The 22,531-nt window shown below is 36.6% G+C and overlaps 2 protein-coding genes across 3 annotated transcripts; one reads left to right on the top strand and one right to left on the bottom strand.

The window, feature by feature from the left end:
• Window positions 1-15,335: 15,335 nt before the first annotated feature.
• On the bottom strand, window positions 15,336-17,107 carry LOC111918898 (uncharacterized). The gene is made up of 5 exons (XM_023914515.3): window positions 16,746-17,107; window positions 16,397-16,545; window positions 16,084-16,245; window positions 15,689-15,804; window positions 15,336-15,552 (listed from the first exon to the last, which is right to left on the bottom strand). Exons 1-5 carry the CDS (start codon window positions 16,957-16,959, stop codon window positions 15,513-15,515), a joined length of 681 nt encoding a protein of 226 aa, XP_023770283.1. The 5' UTR covers window positions 16,960-17,107; the 3' UTR covers window positions 15,336-15,512.
• A 3,285-nt stretch (window positions 17,108-20,392) lies between these two features.
• Window positions 20,393-22,470, top strand: LOC111918899 (rRNA-processing protein FCF1). Of its 2 annotated transcripts, XR_006188784.2 has the most exons (8): window positions 20,396-20,942; window positions 21,129-21,211; window positions 21,298-21,357; window positions 21,434-21,539; window positions 21,716-21,771; window positions 21,974-22,030; window positions 22,124-22,202; window positions 22,295-22,470. XR_006188784.2 is itself a non-coding variant. In XM_023914517.3 (7 exons), exons 1-5 carry the CDS (start codon window positions 21,141-21,143, stop codon window positions 21,990-21,992), a joined length of 312 nt encoding a protein of 103 aa, XP_023770285.1. In that variant the 5' UTR covers window positions 20,393-21,140; the 3' UTR covers window positions 21,993-22,030; window positions 22,124-22,202; window positions 22,295-22,470. The 2 variants fall into 2 exon arrangements, 1 of the variants encoding a protein (XP_023770285.1); XM_023914517.3 differs by having other exon boundaries at window positions 20,393-21,211.
• Window positions 22,471-22,531: the final 61 nt, after the last annotated feature.

The raw sequence follows: 22,531 nt of genomic DNA, 5'->3' as shown, positions 1-22,531 counted from the left end.
TGAGCAAGTATCGATAGTAGAAGTTGCACCCGAGCCAGTCACGATGGCTGGAGTACAAGCCATGATTCGGGCTATGATGGTTGAATAGAGGGAAGAAATGAGGCAACTGTTGCTAAATAACGAGGATGAACCTTCAATGCATGTTGAACAACCAGAACTAAATGACGGACATTCAGAGGAAGGGAATTACAGTCGCACTGTCAGTCAAGTGGAACCCCCAGTGACAAGAAGGAACGACCCGGAGAGGGGAATCGACAGAGATGGACATATGTATAAGAACTTCTTGGGTGCCAAACCACCAAGACTTTCTGGAAGCCCAAAGCCAGTAGAGATTATTGACTGGATCTCCGAAATGGAGATGGTATTTGAAAGTTGTAAGTGTAGCGACAAGCAGAAAACTGTCTTTGTGGTCAGACAGCTGAAGACCGGAGTTTTAAGTTGGTGGAAGTTATTAGTGGATACGATGCCACGAGGAGAAGCTTTAAAGATGTCTTGGGAAGCGTTCATGGAGCAGTTGAAAATGCAGTACTAATCCAAAATAGATCTGATAGATCTAAACAATGAGTTTCAAAACTTGAAGAAGGGGAGGATTAGCATTGATGACTATGCTACTGCATGCACCGAGAAGATGAAGTTATTTCCATACCTGGTGTCGACTGAACTCTCCAAGATAGAGAAATTTGTTAACGGATTGTCATCAGACTTTGGCTCAACAGTTAAAATGGAAAGCATGTTGAAGGCAGCCGTTAGAGCAGCCAAGAATGTTGAGACCCAGTTAAGAGAAAGGGGTCTGGAGAGAACTGAGGTTGGTGAGAAAAGAAAGTTAGATGGATCTTCAAGATTCAACAAGAAAAGTAAATCCTCAAAGTCTGGTTCGAGAGGAAGAGGAAGCGAAGTGAAATGGTGTGAAAAGTGCAAAAAGAAGCACCATGGGAAATGTGACGGAGAAGTCACTTTTTTTAAATGTGGAAAGCTTGGGCACTATGCCAATGAGTGCCCCTTCAACAAGAAAGTTTCTTATGGGTGTAATAAGGAAGGGAACATCTAGAGGGACTGCCCGAAGAAGAAGGAGGCAGCAAGTCCCAATGTCCCACCGAAGCCAAAAGCCAGAGCTTTCCAGATGACCCTGGAAGCCACGAAGGATGCAGCGGACGTCGCTTCAGGTACCTTTCTTGTAAATGAATTGTCTTCCAATATATTGTTTGATTCCAGAGCAAATTACTCATTTATACCACATAAATTTGGTGCAAGACTAGCATTGCCTATAGAAAAACTTGATAATGCTCTAGTTGTAGAAGTTTCCAGTGGCAATTTCTTACATGTTAGCGATTGCATTAAGAATATCGTCATCGAATTGTACGGAAACGAATTCCATAAGGAGCTGCTACCCATAGAGTTGAATGGTTTCGACATCGTACTGGGAATGGATTGTCTTAACGCCAACAATGCCGAGATACTATGCAAGAAGAACATAGTGAGGGTAAACCCGCCTAGAAAAGAGTCATTTATGGTGTACGAGGACAAACGCAGAGTAAATTCTGGAATCATTTCCCTGATGAAGGCCAAAAAATGTTTTTCTAAAGGATGCATATCATACTTGGCATTTGTAATAGATGCTAAGAAGGAAAAAAAGGAGATGCAAATTAAACCAGTGGTGTGTGACTATCTAGAAGTCTTTCCCGAAGATTTTCCTGGATTACCCCATGATAGACAAGTAGAGTTTCAAATAGACTTATTTTCAGGATCAACCCCAATAGCGAAAGCACCATACCGATTAGCACCGACGGAGATAAAGGAGCTTATGATGCAACTTCAGGATTTGTTGGACAACGGTTTCATTAGACCTAGTTCATAGATCCGGTGTTATTCGTTAAGAAGAAATATGGAAGCATGAGGATGTGCAGAGACTACAGAGAGTTGAACAAGGTAACAATAAAGAACAAGTATCCATTGCCAAGGATTGTGTAACATCCCAAAATTTAAGGCTGAAAATTCCATTTTTAATTAAGTTATTATAAAACCATAAGTAATAAAACGTCCATAATAACATCTCATGTCAAAAACCAAAGTAGAAATAATCAAAACATGTTATCATAAAACAATATCAGAGTGTAATCCCCAAGATCTCATGTGTGGAAATATAGTGTGATGCGCTGCGATCGAGCCGGCTCCTTTCCTTTGAAAACGAAGTACCTGAAGCCAAAACTGAAAACTGTACGCACAAAGCTTAGTGATTTCCCCCATCATACCAAAAACCATACATAACACATACTGTCAGGCATATCTGGGTGTCGGCCTCCCATTCGGTCTATTTCAACCGGATAACTGCCTAACATATCTGGGTGCTGGCCTCCCCTTCGGTCTATTTCAACCGGACAACTGCCTAGCATATCTGGGTGCTGGCCTCCCCTTCGGTCTGTTTCAACCGGATAACTGGGACTATTTCACCCCTACCACTACCACATAATAACATAACAGAAAGATACTTCTAAGCATCCATGGGTTCAGACGACCCTTTCGGTATCTTTCAACCGATATCTGGAGACTATTTCACCCCTACTACTACTAACATGTATCACATAGCTATTGGATTAGTGTCTAAGCCCATAACTATATTTGGTAAGAACTTGACCCGATTGTGCATGGTCTTTTTGGGTTGCCTTCACCAAAGCAACATGATAGAATGATTTATGAATAAAGAGGTTATTATGATTTATTAATATATTATATGATTAATATATTAAAGGATAATTCATATAGTTTAATTAATATTAGACAAGAATTGATTAAGAATTAATTATGTGGCTAAAAGAGATTAATTAAATAAAGGGGACTGGAACTGTCAATTGTGTGATAGTTGGTTTTGGGTTGTGAATCCTTATGGATCATAGGGTGGACGAAATTAAGGTGTATGGACTCCTTGAATTCGTCCAAGTCTTATTGTAGAAGGATCCTTGGACTGCTTAAGGCCTAAGTTATCCAATTAGGGTTTCAGGATGTAACCCTAGCAGCTCAAGTATTTAAAGAACCCAAGGGCTACAAAAATCGGCTACCAGAAACCCTAAGGAGTTGCTAGAACCGATTTTGTGCCTACAATCTCTCTCCAAATCATCCTCTTGTTTCTTGGTGTTTGTAAGCTATTAGAGGAGTGATATTTGTGACTCTAAGCTCCAAGGATAACAAGATTCAAGCTTTCAAGAAGAGGTAATCATCTAGATCTATTCTATTATGTCAATTTCGAATTGTTTACTCTAGATCTAGAGTTTGCAAGTCTTGAATGAAAAGCATGTTCATTAGAGAAACCTAGATCCAAGCATTAGGGTTTGCATGTGCACATAGGAACGTTCTTATAGCTCAAACCCATCAGTGGTATCAGAGCCTTGATTGGCTTCTCTTGAATTTGATGCTTTGTGTTTGATTCTTACTTGAAAAAAATCATTTTTTTTTGCTCTCTGCCTGATGAACTCGGAGAGTCCCATTGTGGACTCGATGAGTAGGATGAACTCGACGAGTCCATAAGGGGACTCGGCGAGTCGGAACGTCAGACAGAGGGAATTTCAGGATTTATTGTTGTTTTGCTTAAGGATAATTACATAAATTGTTTTAGTTTAATAGAATCCGAATTTTATAACCTTTTTGTCAATATCCTCATCAAAACAAAAGATAATTACCAATTTTTTAAATAATAATTTCTTTATTTGATAATATTTGATTATTTAAATTAATTGTTGAATTGTCTTGAAGGTATATTGACTAGGTCAAATTTAGATAATTATTAAATTAAAAGTTTAATTGAAAAATTATTTGCTATTTGATCTTTGTGTTTTGAAAAAGTTCAAAACTTGCCCTCAAGTTTTGAAATTTAAATTATATGATTAAAATGTTTAATTTGAACTATTTAAATTTCAAACCCTAGAATTTTACAAGTTTAAAATTCAACCTTATACTTTATAATATTATAAGATTAATATATATATATATATATATATATATATATATATATATATATATATATATATATATATATATATATAAAACTTAAAATGCTAGTCTTACCGTTAGTATGTCTCATTCACGAAGCCGATTTATAAGGGGGGTATAATGTTATGGCCTATAAAATGGTCATTTAATGGGTGTCGACTCTCACCCGCCGCTTCCTTGATTGGTGGAGGGTCCTTAGCCAAACGGGTAGGATAGGGCAAACCTTTCCTCATTAAAATAATAATAAATCTATATAAAGTAACTAAATATTTTTTCAAAATTCCCAATCTTAGTTACTTTAGGAAAAATGAATTGACGCAATCCCATGAAATTACACTTTGTACCCTTGCTAAGAAGTTAGTGGAGTATGTAAGGTTAACGGGCACACTAATTGGTTTCTAAGCAAAGGTGGCAAAGGTTAACGGGCACACTAATTGGTTTCTAAGAATCTAGAAGTTTTCAATACATTTAAAACTTAATCTTATTTTCGTTTTTCATGGTGGAGAATTAGTGAATCGTCATTCACTTACCTTCCAGTTATTTTCATATTAGATTACGACACCCCTTTTCTAATATGTAAATAATGTTGTTGGATCCTAGCCCTAATTTCTCATTTTGGGTGTATAATTAAGGATTCATTTCTAATCAGACTTTGTTCTTTTCCTTTTTATATGTCGAACATGAACAACAACAACGCTTCTGGATCGAGTTCCTCTGTCTCTTTCTCACTCATGAACTTGTGTGGGAGGGTGATATTCGACGGAAACAATTTCAACGATTGGATCCATAACATTAGAATGGTCACCCGTTATGAGGACAAAGAGTATGTCCTAGATAAGGAGCTGAAGGAGATCGACATGAACACTGCTACTCCCGAAGAGATCGCTGCCTTTGAGGTCCACGAGCGTGATGCCACGAAAGTCCATTGCATCATGCTAGCGATAATGACTTCCAAACTCCAAAATTCCTATGAGGACATGTATCCCTATGAGATGCATCAAAACTTGCTGGACCGGTACCACCAAAGTGCGAGGCAAGAGAGGTATGAGATCATCACTTCGATGATCACTACCCGAATGGGTAGTGGAGAGTCCCTTACCGCTCATCTACAAAAGATGCAGAGATATGTTGATCGTCTTTTCAAGTTGAATGTTAACTTTGATGAAGAGCTGGTGATTGACATTATCCTTCACTCCCTGCCTCCCTTCAAGGCTTTCTTAGGATTGCTGAGAGCAATCTCAAGGATAAGTCTGTTGCATCAACTCCCGCTCCAATCGTTGCTCCTGTTTTGGCAATTAGGCAAGGGAGGGGTAAGAAGAGGAAGGCTCCCTCAAAGAGCAATCACAACGGGAAACCCCAAGATGGTACCTCTTCTAGTGGAACCAAAGTTGGTTCTGCTAAACCCAACTCTAACCCGAAGGAGGCAGAGTGCCACCACTACCACAAAATGGGGCATTGGAAGAGAAGCTGCCCAGAATATCTGCAGGCCATCAAGGATGGAAAGATCAAGCCATCTTACGTAGGTATTTACACAATTAAATCTAATGATTCATCACATTCCATTTCTTAGGTACTTGATACAGGATGTGGTTTTCACATTTATTCTAATTTGTAGATCCTAAGAAGAGATAGGGATGTGGAGCATGGGAAGATAAATTTGATCATGGGGAAGAGAAGATCGTCGCCTATCACCAAGATCGGAATTTACTCTTTAAAGCTTAATAGTGGATTAGGATTATATTTAGACAAATGTTGCTATTCGCCAGATATGGCAAGAAACATCATTTCATTTCATGGTTTATATAGACAAGGTTTTAGATATTCATTTGATATTGAAAGGGTTCTATTAATGCTTATCTTAATGGTGTATTTTATTTTGAAGCATTACCTTGTAATGGAATATATGAAACTATGATGGTTGTAGACAACTTAGGAAATGATGTATTGTGTGTTGATTCATCCAATGGTTTGGATAAAGCATGCTTGTGGCATTGTCGTCTTGGACATGTCAACAAGAAACGCATAGCCCAACTCCAAGAGGATGGCGTGTTGGAGTCATTCGACCTTAGGGACGATGACGTGTGTGAGTCTTGTTTACTTGGAAAGATGACCAAGTCACCCTTCACTGGCACTTGTGAGAGGGGTGAGGGTCTATTCGATCTCATATACACCGATGTGTGTGGACCCTTTAGATCAACCACAAGGGATGCGAGCCACTTCTACGTGACTTTTACCGATTATTATAGTAGATATGGGTATATCTACTTAATCAAGCACAAGTCAGAAACCTTTGAAAAGTTCAAAGAGTTTAAACAAGAAGTGGAGAATCAGTTGGGCAGGAAAATCAAGATGCTTCGATCCGATCGAGGAGGAGAGTACCTAAGTCTTGAATTCCACGACTATCTTAAGGAATGCGGAATCGTTTCGCAATTGACGCCACCTAGGACACCGCAGTTGAACGGTGTAGCTGAGAGGCGTAATCGAACCTTATTGGACATGGTTCGTTCCATGATGAGTCGTGTTTCACTACTTATCTCATTTTGGGGGTATGTATTAGAGACTGCCGCCCATATCCTTAACTTAGTCCCTACGAAGAAGGTTGCCAAAACACCTCACGAGATGTGGAGTGTGAAGGCTTCCTCATTGGCACATATAAAGGTTTGGGGTTACGAGGCTTTCGTAAGACGAGAGACTCACTACAAGCTCGACCCTCGTAGTGAGCGGTGTATTTTCATCGGCTACCCGCAAAAATCCTTTGGATATCTCTTCTATAGACCAAGTGACAATGTTGTCTTCATTGCGAGGAGAGGGGTTTTCCAAGAGCGAGAACTCATAAGCCAAGGGGACAGTGGGAGGCAAATCGATCTTGAATAGATTCAAGAGTTGAGCGATGAAGGAACCTCTAACGCTAGCACTCAACCCGAGGAGGAAACTCCGGTTGAGATGATTAACGAGTCATTACCTCTTAGACGTTCCGAAAGAGTTAGTTATATGGTTTTCATATTACTACAGAAGGGGACACGTATATTAGTGGTAGTACACTAATAAATCTAGACGAACCTAACAGCTATAAGGAAGCCATGGCAGGCCCGAAGTCTGCAAAATGGAAAGAGGCGATGGACAGCGAGATTCAGTCCATATACGACAACCAAGTTTGGAATTTTGTTGAACATGTGCCCGGACGTAAGACGGCCGGGTGCAAGTGGATCTTCAAGAAGAAGACCGACATGGATGGGAATGTGCACACATATAAGGCATGATTGGTTGCGAAGGGTTTCACTCAAACTCCCGGAGTTAACTATGATGAAACTTTCTCACCGGTTGCCAAGATAAAATCTATTAGGGTGATGTTGGCCATTGCTACATTTCATGATTATGAAATATGGCAGATGGATGTCAAAACCGCTTTCCTTAATGGGAAGTTGGTTGAGGATGTTTACATGGCACAGCCAGAGGGTTTTGTCAATGCGAAGCATCCCAATAGGGTGTGCAAGCTTGAGAAGTCCATTTATGGACTTAAGCAAGCATCTCAAAGATGGAATCTTTGTTTCGACGAGAAGGTCAAAGAGTTTGGTTTTCTACGAAGCGAGGATGAATCTTGTGTATATGTCAAAGCCAGTGGGAGTATAGTTAGCTTCCTCGTATTGTATGTCGATGACATACTACTCATAGGAAACGACATCCCGACACTGCAGGAGGTTATGTCCTGGCTCGGGAAGTGCTTCGCTATGAAGGACCTCGAAGAGGCTTCCTATATTTTGGGAATAAGGATAATGAGAGACAGAAGTAAGAGACTACTAGGACTTAGTCAGAATACTTACTTTTTTTTTTGAAAAGGTAGTCAGAACAAGGTACTAAAACGTTTTAGTATGGAGAATTCAAAGAAGGGAGAGTTATCGATCCAAAGTAATGCCAAGTTGAGTAAGACTCAATTCCCGAGTACCGAAGTCGAGATAGCAGAAATGAGTCGAGTACCATACGCTTCCGCAGTTGGCTCGATTATGTTTGTTATGACTTGTACTCACCCTGATGTGGCCTTCGCTTTGAGCATGGTCAACAGATATCAAGGGAACCCTGGCAAAGCGCATTGGACCGCAATCAAAAACATTCTTAAGTACCTTCGGAGGACCAAGGAAAGGTTTCTAGTCCTCGGAGGGAGTGATGACTTAAGGTGAGAGGGTACAGTGACGCTAGTTTTCAGACCGACAGGGACAACTACCGTTCGCAGTCAGGCTGGGTCTTTACCCTTAATGGAGGAGCAGTGACTTGGAAAAGTTCCAAGCAAGAGACAATAGCTGATTCAACGTGCGAATCAGAGTACATTGCAGCGAGCGAAGCGTCAAAGGAGGCGATATGGTTGAAGAACTTCATTGGAGACCTTGGAGTTGTGCCAGCCATAAAGGAGACCGTGGAAATTTTCTGTGATAATAAAGGAGCGGTTGCCTTGACCAAGGAACCGAGGGATCACGGCAGATCTCGGCATATCGACAGAAAATATCATTTTATTCGACATCGGATGGAGGAAGGAATCCTCGTAGTAAAGAGGGTATCGTCAGAGGATAACCCAGCAAATCCACTTACGAAGGGACTGAGCAGGGTTAAGCACTTGCAGCACGCTAGGAGCATCGGGTTGAAGGACGATATTAGTTTAGATTAGATAGTTTAGAAACATGTAATAGATAAACTGTAATTAACATTTGATGATTAAATAAAATAGTATTATTTATTAGTAATGTTATTGTCCTATGTTGATTGTTTACCTATTGTTTCATTTTTGCATGTTTTGACTTCCAGAATAATAAGAATTATTCGAACCGTCCACAGTCGTTCATATGTTGGAAGTAGGTATGAATGAAGACTGTCATGAATTGGTGTGTAGATTGTCTAAAATGTATTAGACATAGCAAAATTCTACTACAATGTTCATGATTGCTTATGAGTTTGATTTGAGCATTGGAATAAACCCTCGCTTGCTGGAATCACTTCATGGAATTTATCTCAAGTGATCGCAAGACGATAATATCATATGGTCTTAAAACCTAGATATATAGTTTATTGTTTGGTAATTGGTTATGCATTGATAATGCGAAAATGCATCAGTAACTTGATGTTATAAAACGCATTGTTGTGTATGATTTGGTTAGTGAATAATAAATGCATATAAGTCAAAGTTTATATGTTCCTTTTATCCTAAGAGGGTAAAAGCAATATCATGGCCCCTCGATGATTTGGTTTGACTTATGTGTCGGGCCCGGTCAGAACTGAATTGATGTGTTCAATTAAGTTCTATGTCAGACGAATAAGAGATCGAGAAACAAACTGTTGGACAATAAGTATGACTATGTTCCATGTAATTGTCCGCACGATATCTAGAACAGAGGGCTATACGATCCCTTATCTAAAAGACAGGTTACTGATAAGATCAGAGTTCGACAGCGTCTTTGAGATCCACGATTGCTAATCGCATTGTGCTTACATTTATAGTTACTAGACTTATCCAAGTGGGAGACCGGTGGATTAGTGTCTAAGCCCGTAACTATATTTGGTAAGTATTTGACCCGATTGTGTATGGTCTTTTTGAGTTGCCTTCACCAAAGCAACATGATAGGATGATTTATGAATAAATAGGTTATTATGATTTATTAATATATTATATGATTAATATATTAAAGGAGAAATCATATATTTTAATTAATATTAGACAAGAATTAATTAAGAATTAATTATGTGGCTAAAAGAGATTAATTAAATAAATGGGACCTGAAGTGTCAATTGTGTGATAGTTGGTTTTGGGCTGTGGATCCTTATGGATCATAGGGTGGATGAAATTAAGGTGTATGGACTCCTTGAATTCGTCCAAGCCTTATTCTAGAAGGATCCTTGGACTGCTTAAGGCCTAAGTTATCCATATAGGTTTCAGGCTGTAACCCTAGCAGCTCAAGCATTTAAAGAATCCAAGGGCTACAGAAATCGGCTACCAGAAACCCTAAGGAGTTGCTAGAGCCGATTTTGTGCCTACAATCTCTCTCCAAATCATCCTCTTGCTTCTTGGTGTTTGTAAGCCATTAGAGGAGTGACATTTGTGACTCTAAGCTCCAAGGATAACAAGATTCAAGCTTTCAAGAAGAGGTAATCATCTAGATCTATTCTATTATGTCAATTTCGAATTGTTTACTCTAGATCTAGGGTTTGCAAGTCTTGGATGAAAAGCATGTTCATTAGAGAAACCTAGATCCAAGCATTAGGGTTTGCATGTGCACATAGGAATGTTCTTATGGCTCAACCCCATCAATAACATCCTAGCACACAAACATAACAGACAAGAGCATACCATATAATTATCACAAAGAAAATTATCTAACAAACAACTCCTACTAGTGGGCCGGCATTGTAGCCTTAGACCCACTTCTACTGGAAGGTAACTCACCTCACACTGCTGAAGTCCCGCAGACCCAACCCCAACTGTTGGATGACAGGTTCCCAAACTATCAACATCAAAATAACACCCAATTAATAATTGGGTTCCAATACATAAACATAAGTCCATGCTTGGGGTAAAAGACTGCTCTACCCCAATCTTAGCTTGATCTAAGCCCAAGGCCCAATCCAAGGGCCTAACACTCAACTATGAGTCAAAGCCCAACATAAGGCCCAATTTTCCAAATTGGGCCCAAACATTTACATGGTCTCGCTCTAAAGCCCAACCATTTATTCCAGTCCAACATTTGACATTCTAATGGCCCAATATCATATAATCATTAAGGCCTAAACTAGGGCCCATCTATGACCCAATTTTCCAAAGAGCTTTTATTTTGCATTGAAAATGGTTTTCAACGAGATTTTGAAATCGGATGAAAGTATTAAGAGAGTCAAATTTATGTTTTAACGGGTAAATCCAAATGTATTTTGTGAAATGATCAACAAATATTATGTAATATTTGAATCCATCAAATGACATTATCGGTGATGACTATACATCGGAAAATAAGATCTGTAAGGGTGTAGTAGAAGTAATGGAAGAATCATTGAAAAGGAGTTTATGACTTTTACTTATGCAACATGAATTACAATGATCTTGAAAATGTTTGATGGAAGGAAAAGAAGAAGATAAAAAGTGCAAGAGTTTGGAGTTTGGATGCCCAAGACGATGATGCCAAAATGAATCCTTATTGGTTTGCATGTGAAAAGCATATGGTGATGGTGAGGAGGAACGAAGAACGTAGATTCCACGACTAGCAGTTCCCTGAAGGAGTGGTGTTCGGGTTCGGAAGTCCTTGATAACAAAATTGAAAGAAAAGAATTCAATTAGTATGTTGTTTTAGATACATAAACGTGAGATAGAAATAATGTTGCGTGAAAGTGAGGGAACACAAAAACATTTTGTAATGTAAATGTAGGATTTGAAAATGAGATATTGAGAGAGCCAATATGAGTTATAGTAAGTGACGAACCATCACTGATGATTAGTTCCTCATTACCGTCGTAAGGAGTATGGAATGATAATGCATTGAGGTCGTTGGTGATGTGATGAGAGGCGTCGCCGTCAAATAACCAAGTTGAGTTGGATGTGTTGTAACCGGTAACACCCATCATATGTGCCTACGGTTGATGAGTGTTTGTTTTTTGATAAGTGGGGAGGGTGATATGTGGGTGTTGCCTTTTGAATACAAGACAAGATGTAAGAGAATGCCCTTTAGCAAAGCACCATTTGCACTTTCCCAAAAATGGTTTAGAGGTATTGGAGGATGAGGGGGTGGGTAGTAATCCAGGGGCATGTGAAGGGGGGCGATTGGTCTAAGGTTTAGGGGAGGACCGAGTGTGGGCAGCAAATACAGTGACAGGTTGATGGAGATTAGCGGTCGGAGCGGGGTGTTGAGCAATAGAAAGTTCATGGTTGATTAACTTCTCGTGTAGTTCATGAAATGAGATGGGGTTGTCCTGGGCATAGATAGCTTCAATAACGGGTTTGTATGATTGTTGATCAAGACCATGAAGAATAATATCAGTGATGTCTTCAGTATCCATTTTTTTTCCAAGAATAGAGAGCTCGTCGACAAGAGTTTTCACATATTGCATGTATTATGTGATAGGTTGATCAGGAGTTTTGGATAGTTGCTTTAACCTGTGTTGTAGTTGCTTAATGTGGCCACGTGATGGAGAGGCATAAGTGTTGGAGAGGATTTTCCAAGCCTCAAAGGATGATGTAGCATTGGTGATGAGAGGGACGATAGGTGGAGATAAGGTACCGACAAGAGCGCCAAAGAGAAGACGATCTTGTCGAAACCATTTGGTGTAGTCTTTGTGTGTAGTAACACCAGTAGCATCAACAGTTGGAGTAGGTGCAGGGTAGGAGCCATCGATAAACTTGTAAAGGTCAAGTCCTCGAAGGAGTGCTTCGGTTTGGGTTTTCCAGGTTAAGTAGTTTGTTGAATCAAGTTTAAGTGAAGTAGGGAAGTTGACCAGAGTTAGGTTGCTGGTGATTGGAACAGACGAAACGGAAGAATTGGTGGAGCTTTCTGTTGACATATTGGAGAAGAAAGGTTGGCTGGAATACAGAGATAGAAAAGATGATGGATGGTGGTAATCGTGTGCTCTGATACCATATAATGATTTCAATCTTTTGTGTGTTTTATTCCATAGAATTGTCACAGTATGAATACAGGAGAATACCCTAAAGACTTTGGAAAGTTACAACAAATAAGGAAAAATAAATCAAAAGAGATATGTACATTAAATAATACAAAATTCAAAATAATTTGAATTATAAGCCATCTGTTAGTGGTCTAATAGACAATCTAGTGGAACGCTGACAGGCTCGCAACTTGTAGGTGTTTTTGAACTAATTGTTCACCAGGTGTACTCCATCCCCCCATGGTTGCCTTATTTGACATGTATTGTTGAGGAATCCCCTAAGCATTGTTGTCACCCCGATGAAAAATCCTTAGGCTAGGTCCCTTAGTTTAGATGCTTTAGGGACAGAAAGTGAGGATAACGGGAACGGGTAACCGGGTTGATTGATTGAAGAAATTAATAAACTTAATTATTGTGGGTTGAAAACCCTATGTGCTCACCAGGATCCCAAGTCTGACCCACTCAGTTTCTTGCATTACAGGTAGTGGTAAAAGAGCATGGGAGTGTTGATCTGATAAGTGATCTATGGATTATAGGCCATTAGAATAATAGATGTTGTAAGGCATGTACCATTTATGTTTATGCTTATATATTGTATTTACAATGACACCCAATGTTTTTAATATAATGAAAACCCATTCCTTCAGGAATGCTTTGATAATTTACTTATCATACTTTTGGGAACAAATTCTGCAACATATTTCTTCAAAAGTATACTTTGATTTTCAAATAAGCATAAATAAATTTTTTAAAATGATCGTGAATTTGGGGATGTCACAATGAACACTATCACAGACCGATCCAGCATCGGTCTGCATACGCGATTCATGAGGTCCATGAACGCGGATGGAGAATTGGTGAGCCCAAAAGGCATCACCACGAAGTCGTAATGACCATAATGAGTCTGAAAGCAGTCTTCGGCACATCCTCATCCCTCACCTGCATCTGATGATAGCCTGATCGCAAATCAATCTAGGAGAACCAATATGCACCCTGAAGCTGGTCAAACAAATCATCAATCCTCGGGGGTGAATAACGGTTTTTCACCATGTATTGGTGTTGATTATGATGACAAATGTGGAATTGATTACATCTAGTGAATCATTATACAAATCATGAACACATGGAGTAAATAAATCTGGTTTAAGCTCTCATTAGTTTGGTTAGAAAGAGTACAAATAGGTCTCGTAAATTCTCTCTCTAAAACTAACACTCCAAACTGATCATTACAAGTTATTCCATAATGGGAGTCACTTACTTCCTATTTATACGAAAGACTCAACCCATTTACACATAAAAGAAGGTAAGCACAAAACTACATCTAAGCGTGACTTTGCACCCTAACATTCCCCCCCCCCCCCTTAAAGTTAGGATTGGATGTCCCGACTTCAATATCCAACGAGCCCGAGCGATCAAGACCAACTCCCCCTCAAAATGATACCAGTCTTCAAATCCGCAAATGAATACCCGAAACTTCAAATACCCACTCTTCATTATCCCCTTTTTTATAATAAAAAAAATGATTATAAAACTCATTAAGGTTGAGAAGTGACCGAGGAATAATCATATACATTTTATGTAAATTAATAATATCGATGTTTGGTTTAAAAAGTGTAAATTAATTTATATACATGAATTTAATATTTTAAAATTGTTTGCTCAAAATTAAATTTTGAATAACCTTCTTTAATTCAAGTATTCAAACTTTTGGCAAATATTAATGATTTATTTATGTATAATTGATTTGTACAAAAAGATTTATAACTTATACCTCTTAAATTTCAAGATATGACTAAAATGTTATATATATATATATATATATATATATATATATATATATATATATATATATATATATATATATATATATATATATATGTTAGATGTTAGATTTAATTATTAATTATTATATAATAAAAAATTATCACTTTTAAATAAAATATTTTAGTTTAGACCTTATATTTATATTATCTATTATATTATACATTTGATGTAAATTAATAATATAGATGTTTGGTTTAAGAAATATAAATTAATTTATATACATAAATTTGATATTTTAAAATTGTCATTTTGGTCAAAATTAAATTTTGAATAACCTTTCTTAATTCAAGTATTCAAACTTTTGGCAAGTATTAATATTTATTTATGCATAATTGATTTGTACAAAAAACTTTATAACTTATGCCTCTTAAAATTCAAAATATAACTAAAATGTTTTATATATACTACATGAATTTAATATTTTAAAATTATCATTTTGCTCAAAATTAAATTTTGAATAACCTTCCTTAATTCAAGTATTCAAACTTTTAGCAAGTATTAATGATTTATTTATGTATAATTGATTTGTACAAAAAAGTTTTATAACTTATACCTCTTAAAATTCAAGATATAACTACATTGTTTTATATATAGTATATCCGATATAAGATTTTCTACTAAAAACTAAAAGTGAAGGCCCATTTTATTTTTACAAAAATGGAAAACAAAAAACAATTTTTCATAACTAAATGCGCCCTAAATGTCTAGCATAAGTTGAGAAACATGTTACATCCTTGTTCTTTTTTAAGACTTGTCTAGCTCCACCCTTACCAATAACCATGTAAATGGCAATGATTTTTGAGACACATCCTAATTCTTTACATTCTCACGTTCTCAATTCAACTTTGCTCCTATATGACCATATAAAATACATGAATCATAGAGTATACATAGCAACATGGAAAAAATGTTTTATTTTCATGATTACTATGGTGAAATCATTAGCGTTGGATGCGACATATCAAAATTATTTCAGAAGTCACAATACTCCCGAAGTCAGAAGGGAAAACACTACAAAATAAACTCAATATTCATACGTACTTCACTTGCCATCAAATAAGCAGCTAACTTTATATTTAATTCTTGATTGATGTGCTCCCTTCAGCTCCACAACACCTTTGTAGCAATCAAAACCGAACAATTAATTCAAACCAAAGCATTAAGATTAGTGAGATTGCATTGCACATTTGCACCCTAATTAGATAAAAGGATTCTATTGATATTACAAATAAATTTAAGTATGAAAATATACCGTTTGTATCTCTTTTTAGATCCACATGGGCAGAGTGCATTTCTGCTTATTTGTCCACTCTTAGCCATGTTTGATTGGGCAAGATCCATTGGTGTTGATCCCATTAGCTTTTGGACCTACATAAAAAAAGTATAAAATAGCAATTAAGATAAATTAGCAAGATACATAGTAAAACATACATGGGTGTCTAATAAAGATACAATCATACAACGGTGTTGTTTCTTTTTTACTAGATTTCACGGAAGCAGGACTTACCATTAAGCTATATAAGGGTGTAATTGCTTAATGCAGTAGAAACTGACTTAATAAAGTCAGGGAAAAAGAAGAGAGATTTTTTAAACATCATTTATACAGACGACATTTTATGGGAATAAGAAAGATTTAATAGTTAATACCTCAGCTAAGCTCTTTGGCATTGGCTTTCCTTCTTCCTTCATCTTCTCGATTTTCCTCTGAGCTTCTTTAGCCCAAGTGAATTTTGCCAAAGTATTTTCAACATCAGCTATAGTGCAATTACAGCATTTTGCTGCTTCTTGCTTTTGACTAGGTTGGATATTCTACATTCGCAGTATATAGAAACTCAAATCAGTCATTACATACTCAAAATAAGGTCTTGAAGAGCACATCTAAAGACTAAACAAATACACTAAATGAACATAGAAACATTTGAAACTGAAAACAATGTGATGATAACTAGTAGGGGACAACCTCTCCACTGGGATCAAATCCCCCAAGAAATCGAATTATAGCCTCTTGCTTCTCGAATGCATCTGCAAATGTGGCTTCACTGCTTCGACCAACCATGTATTGTTTGAAAGTACCCAACTTCCGTGCATTTTTCAGCTCATCCGCAAACCCTAACATATACATACATGCATTAAGAGACATAAAGAGAGAGATAGTCGTTTCTGGTTCAATTCGCCATTATTATGCGACTACGATTACAGTTCTCAGAAAATTGTTAATTAGTATACGGTATGTGTAAAGTTGGAAACGGAAATTTTTCGAAATGGAGCTTAATTTTGGACAAGTTTGAAGTAATAGATTGCGATCTTACTAAAGAGAGTGAATGATTGCGACGTGACGTCTTCGTTAGCTGGGGAAGTGGGTTTTTTCCCGGTGAAGGCACCTTTGATCTTATTCATCCATGACTGATTGAGGTGGATGGTTGTGGAGATCCACTTGTGGTTGGTATTATACACTAGTTCGCTGGTGTAATTTGATGAAGAACGAGATAAAGAAGAGAAAAGTATACGCCTTATTGCTGCCATTTACATCCTAGTCTCACTAATCATTCTTTGATTGTACAGGATGGAATTAGGGTTTGTGTTAATGAACTTCAGGAAGTAGAACGCCACGATCAGCCACTAAGGTTGCAGGTTAACCGTATCAAAGGTGCACCACGCCTGCCGGGTCGGGTACGTGACTTTTATAATTTGTGCCTTTGTGGATATATTGAGATTTTCGATTAAACATCAATATTTATATATTTTTTTCTAAAATAACTTTTTTTGGATTTATCTTTTGTAGCATGTTTATTGATAATTTTTAGATACCTTTTCAGGAAAAACCTTTAATTTTTTCTCCAAGAAATCACTTAACATTTTTAATATTGGAATAAGCAAGATTCTTACTATTTTTTGCTAATCCTCATCATCATCTTTAATAACAACAATATCCTTATTTTTAACAAGAGTTGTATCGTTATTTTTTTCAATGTTATTGTCATTTCTAAGAACAATATTGGCAAATGCAACAACGACATCATCACAAACATACTTATAAGTTTATGGATTAACATAATAAATCTTAAAATCTAAAAATTATGTTTCATATAAAACATATCCAACATTTTTGTGGTTGTATCAGATTGTCATAATGATATTATGATTATATAAACGTTTCATATATAGCATATCCAGGAGGATAGGGTTTTAGATATATAAAATACAAGTTTGATTGTCATTATCTTTTCCGCTAGATCGGTTCTCAACAAAGCCTTTTTCCATTTTTGTTATCGGAGCCTTTTTGATAGATTTTTTTTTCATTGTATTGAACAATTGAAGCTTCTTCCATTGGATCATTATCCAATGATAGACAACATTTTAAGCTTGAAATAACATTTTCCAGGTGTTTTATATCACTTTCAACGACTATCTCTACAATAAATTACTCTGTAGGATGTTGAAAAGACAGACATATATTATATTTGTCTTTTAAACATATCTTCAGTTTGATCAAATTTAATAAATCAAGAGACATTGTAGGATGTTGAAAAGACATACATATATTATATTTGTCTTCCAAACATGTCTTCGGTTTGACCAAATTTAATAAATCAAGGGAATCTATATTTGATGAAGTTTTTACACTATAATTTTTAACAAAAGTCACAATGTAAATACATTCTTCATCTACTTCATCTATGACTGTCATGAACCATCAATACAAATAACAATAAAATATTTATCTGGAAGATTTTGAGTCATATTTTTTCTTAGAAAACTAATACAGACAGGAAAAAATTGTAATAATTTATTTTCTATGAAAATTAGATCTTATAAAACAATCATTGGGTTCATTGAATAAATATTAGATTTTAGCAGTATGAATTATTAAAAAATATACGTTTTTCTTATTTGGTAGATAATATGTGAGGCATATGAAAAAATATAACATTTGACATAACATTTTTTTAAAATACATGTGAGGAAGTTATTTTTTGCAAATAGGAATATGAGGAAACCTTTTTTTTTCCTGCCTGAGAAAATCTTCTATAAATATGAATAAGTTTTCAGTTTATCCCCACTTAAATACCAAAACGATTTTCATGCGTTAGATTTACATATAATATAGATTTTTGCAGATGACTATATGTAAAAATTATGGCTATTTAGATAAATATTTTGAATTTGCTTAAATTTTGAAGAATAATAAATAAGATTAGTGTAATTTGTTTTTTTATTTAAAATAAAAATAATAAAATAGACAACTTTATAGTAATTATTCATCTAGCCGAGGACTACAGGTAAAATGTACAATAGTCTAGGGGGTACGGTAAGGCTATCAGGAATGGTAGGGGAAAAGACGTGTGGGAGCTGATGTGTCAGCCCCTTTCATGCGTGAACACCGCCCCACTTTTTGGTGGGTGTCTTTGTTCCGTGGAGTTGAAGACGGGTGAAGACGATAGATATGATTGGCTGGTAATTTTTGACCGTTGCTTTATTGATCGTTTGTAAAAAAAAAAAAAAAATTCTAACAATTCTCTATATATATCAACATATATTTTACCTTTCAAACACACACCAAACTTTAAACACAAACACATATACTCTCATTCAAAAAATACACTTTCCTCCATGGATCCAAACCAAAATAACCCACCCACCCCGAACACCCCAAATACTTCAAATGATCTGTTAGCAAACATTGGCTATATGCAATTGTTATCATCCCCCGTTCAACAACAACCTTTATTTACCAATCTTTCATACCACCATACTACTACCAACAACAACCACAACCATAATTTGTTCAAACCCAATTTCAACCCTTTCAACAACAACCTTCTCTGCGATTTCAGCCCCAAACTTTCCAACAGCCACAACCAAGTTCACAACCATCTCAAGTTCCATTATCGCAATCTCAACCCGTAAACCTCGACGATGAAGACGACGACGAACGGGTTCAAGAAACACAACCAAGTCGTAGAAGGCAAAAAATCAAAAGATTCAACAAAGAAGAAAAACACCCAATGGACCGGGGAGGAGGAGGCGACTTTAGCTAAAGATTGGATTGCCATATCACAAGACGGGGATGTCGCCAACGCGCAATCGGGACAAAGCTTTTGGAATCATATTTTAGACCACTTCCACGCGTTATTGGGAAGGCAAACGAGCCGGACATATGATTCAGTCAATGTTAAATGGTGCGATCTTAGAGCGACGTGTACCAAATTTAACGGCGTATTTAACAATTTAAAAAATATGCATCGAAGTGGTAGCAACGATTTCAACATTTTGTCAACGGCGTTGCACCAATACAAATTTACCAACAATAGTAAACCTTTTGGTAACCAAAAAGCGTGGGAAGTTTGTCGCAATGGCCCAAAATGGGTCCTTTATCCGGAAACGACGCATTCGGGATCTACCACCGGTTCCAACAAAAGGCTGACAACGTCCGAGTCGGAGATCGGTGCTAACCTCGACCTCAATGATGAGTTCGACGCCACCGAGGGGGAGGGTCCATCGAACGTCCATCTTCGTCGACCACCGGGTAGGGACAAAGCGAGAAAGGGGGCTTCGTCTAGCGGGAAATCAACCAACGATGACGTATTAGCGGAGAAAATCGAAAAAACTCGACATTTTTTAGAAAAAAAAAATGATTCGACGGAGGAGCAACGCCGGCGACAATTCGTCTAGCGGGAAATCAACCAACGATGACGTATTAGCGGAGAAAATCGAAAAAACTCTACATTTTTTAGAAAAAAAATTTGATTCAACGGAGGAGCAACGCCGGCGACAATTGGCACTCACCAATCTTCAAATCGTAAACACAGTGCCGCAACCCAATCTCGACCCGGAAATTTTAAGGGTCTTTATGAAAATTCAACAAGAAGTTCTCGACCAATATCGCAACTAGATTTTGTGTTTTTTAATAATTTAGGTTTAATTTTTTAAGTATGGATTATGTTTTTTTAATATTTTAGTTTTAATTTTCTATATTTTAAATTATGTAATGTGGTTTTAATTAATATAAAATATGTTATTTATTTAATATTTTATTTATTTAACAAAATGGTAAAAAAAAAATAATAATAATAATATAAAAGTGAATGTTGTTAGTGGTGTGGAGTGGGTTGGTGTGCAGGCGCAGAGGTGGTGTGAAGGTCCGGTCAGTTTGTAATGACACTCCATATCCAAGAACAAACAATTTTGATAGGAAAGATCCCTCTAACGACTTCTCTTGGGAGCTTTTATAGTAAATGGAATATATAGAATTGTGATCAATCAAATATTGCAAAGTCCCGGTATTTATTACCCTAATGTAATTCAATCTCCCCGGAAAGAGAAGAGCAAAAAAGGCGCATGCTCTTCAGTCTCCTCGTACAACCGCTTGCTCGCGGCCGCCGCCACCGCCACAACCTCCCTGATCTTGCTTTTATCCGTTCAAATTTCTGTTAGGAGAAGCATAGTTCGAAGATATATACTTAAAACTTCCAGCTCTTTTGGCATCTTCTAAATCACCCAAAACGGTATATACAATATCTTCACGGACCTCCAATTAGGCTACGTTAAGTTAATTACTCTCCCGTTGACAGTTGAACACCACCTCTCTTAATTTCATAGGCAGTTTTTGTTTTAGGGTTTTTGTGCATGGACAACTGTAAATTTTGGTGTTGTAGGGTTTGTAATTCAGTAACATTCCTCAAATCAATCAGGTTTAGAGAGAGATGGGGAGAGCAAAGAAGGGTCCCAAATTCGCTGTAATGAAGAAACTTGTCTCTCATAAAGCGATTAAACAGTAATCATTCTCTTTCCTCTATTAGTTTTTGCTCATTAACGTTTCTATCCCTTGACTGTTGTTAATCATGCTGTTTCTTTCTTCAGACATAAAGAAGACGTCTTGAACCCTAATAAAAAGGATTTAACAAAGCTCCCTAGAAATGTGTAAGCTTGTAATTCATCTTGTTGGTGTCTGTATATCATGATTTGAAGCATCTGATTTGCGATTTGCGATTTGCAGACCCTATGTTTCTTCTGCTCTGTTCTTTACCTACAATACAGCGCTTGGGCCACCTTATCGGGTTTTGGTCGATACCAACTTCATCAATTTCTCAATCCAAAATAAAGTGAGTTTTGCTTAATTTGCTGTTTTCTGCTTTTCAATTGTAATCCAAAGATACTTTTTTTATGCAAATTTCAGTATTTTTTTGGTTTATGGCACTCTAATTCAGAAAGCACTAGAGCTCTATCTTAAACTTTTGATTTTTGTGATTACTTGTTTTGTTGACTAAAAATGTTACAGACTTTTGATGTAGTTGGACTTGGAGAAGGGAATGATGAATTGCTTATATGCAAAATGTAAGTTTTGATGTAATAAACTTTGCATTTATTTTAGGACAAATGGAGTACTCTTTTAGATTGATTAAAAGGGCATCATTATATTAATGCATTCTAATTCTAATTAATGGTTTTTTTCTCCCTAAAAGGCACTCCATGTATTACCGATTGTGTGATGGCTGAACTTGTTGTATTAAATCTCATATTTTTTTTTTTGAAACAGCACAAATGCTATTTGGTAGCGACATGTGATAGAGATTTAAAGCGTAGGATTCGCAAGGTATGTTTTCTTTTTTTGTTTTTATATTATAAAGTGTGTATGATTGGAGGTTTAAAATTAATTTTGATGAATATTTTGGTAATAATTAATTAGATACCTGGTGTGCCAATTATGTATATCACACAACACAAGTACTCAATTGAAAGATTGCCTGAAGCAACAATGGGTGGAGGTAGGCTGTTCCTATTCACCCATCGCTAACACATATTTTCATACCATTATTCTTTAAAATCTCTAATCTTTTTTTTTTTTTTTTTGTTACAGCTCCAAGAATGTGACATTTTAGGTGTTCATGCTTTGCATTAGAGTCTGTTTTTGATAATATGTTGCTGTTATCGGTTTTTAATTTATCGGCTTTGTGTTATGATGATACTTGTAATATATGAGATGAATTTGGAGATGAATTTTGTAAATTTTAAAAGCTTAGTTGTTTTTGTTGATTTGTTTCCAAGGACTCGATTTCATGTGTGTTTCATTGTATTTGATGTCTGAAAATACTAA

The sequence above is a fragment of the Lactuca sativa genome, chromosome 2, assembly GCF_002870075.4.
Source record: "Lactuca sativa cultivar Salinas chromosome 2, Lsat_Salinas_v11, whole genome shotgun sequence".
Lineage (NCBI taxonomy): Eukaryota > Viridiplantae > Streptophyta > Magnoliopsida > Asterales > Asteraceae > Lactuca > Lactuca sativa.
Note: the sequence above shows the minus strand (reverse complement) of the source record. Positions and strands in the feature narration are given on the sequence as shown.

Excerpts from the sequence above, each read along its gene's own strand:
- LOC111918899 (XM_023914517.3), top strand. The coding sequence starts at position 21,141 with ATGGGGAGAGCAAAGAAGGGTCCCAAATTCGCTGTAATGAAGAAACTT. Across the intron at positions 21,358-21,433 it reads ACAAAGCTCCCTAGAAATGT|ACCCTATGTTTCTTCTGCTC; the intron begins GTAAGCTTGTAA and ends TGCGATTTGCAG. Across the intron at positions 21,540-21,715 it reads ATTTCTCAATCCAAAATAAA|ACTTTTGATGTAGTTGGACT; the intron begins GTGAGTTTTGCT and ends AAAATGTTACAG.
- LOC111918898 (XM_023914515.3), bottom strand. The coding sequence starts at position 16,959 with ATGGCAGCAATAAGGCGTATACTTTTCTCTTCTTTATCTCGTTCTTCA. Across the intron at positions 15,805-16,083 it reads TGCCAAAGAGCTTAGCTGAG|GTCCAAAAGCTAATGGGATC; the intron begins GTATTAACTATT and ends TTTTTTATGTAG. Across the intron at positions 15,553-15,688 it reads TCTAAAAAGAGATACAAACG|GTGTTGTGGAGCTGAAGGGA; the intron begins GTATATTTTCAT and ends ATTGCTACAAAG.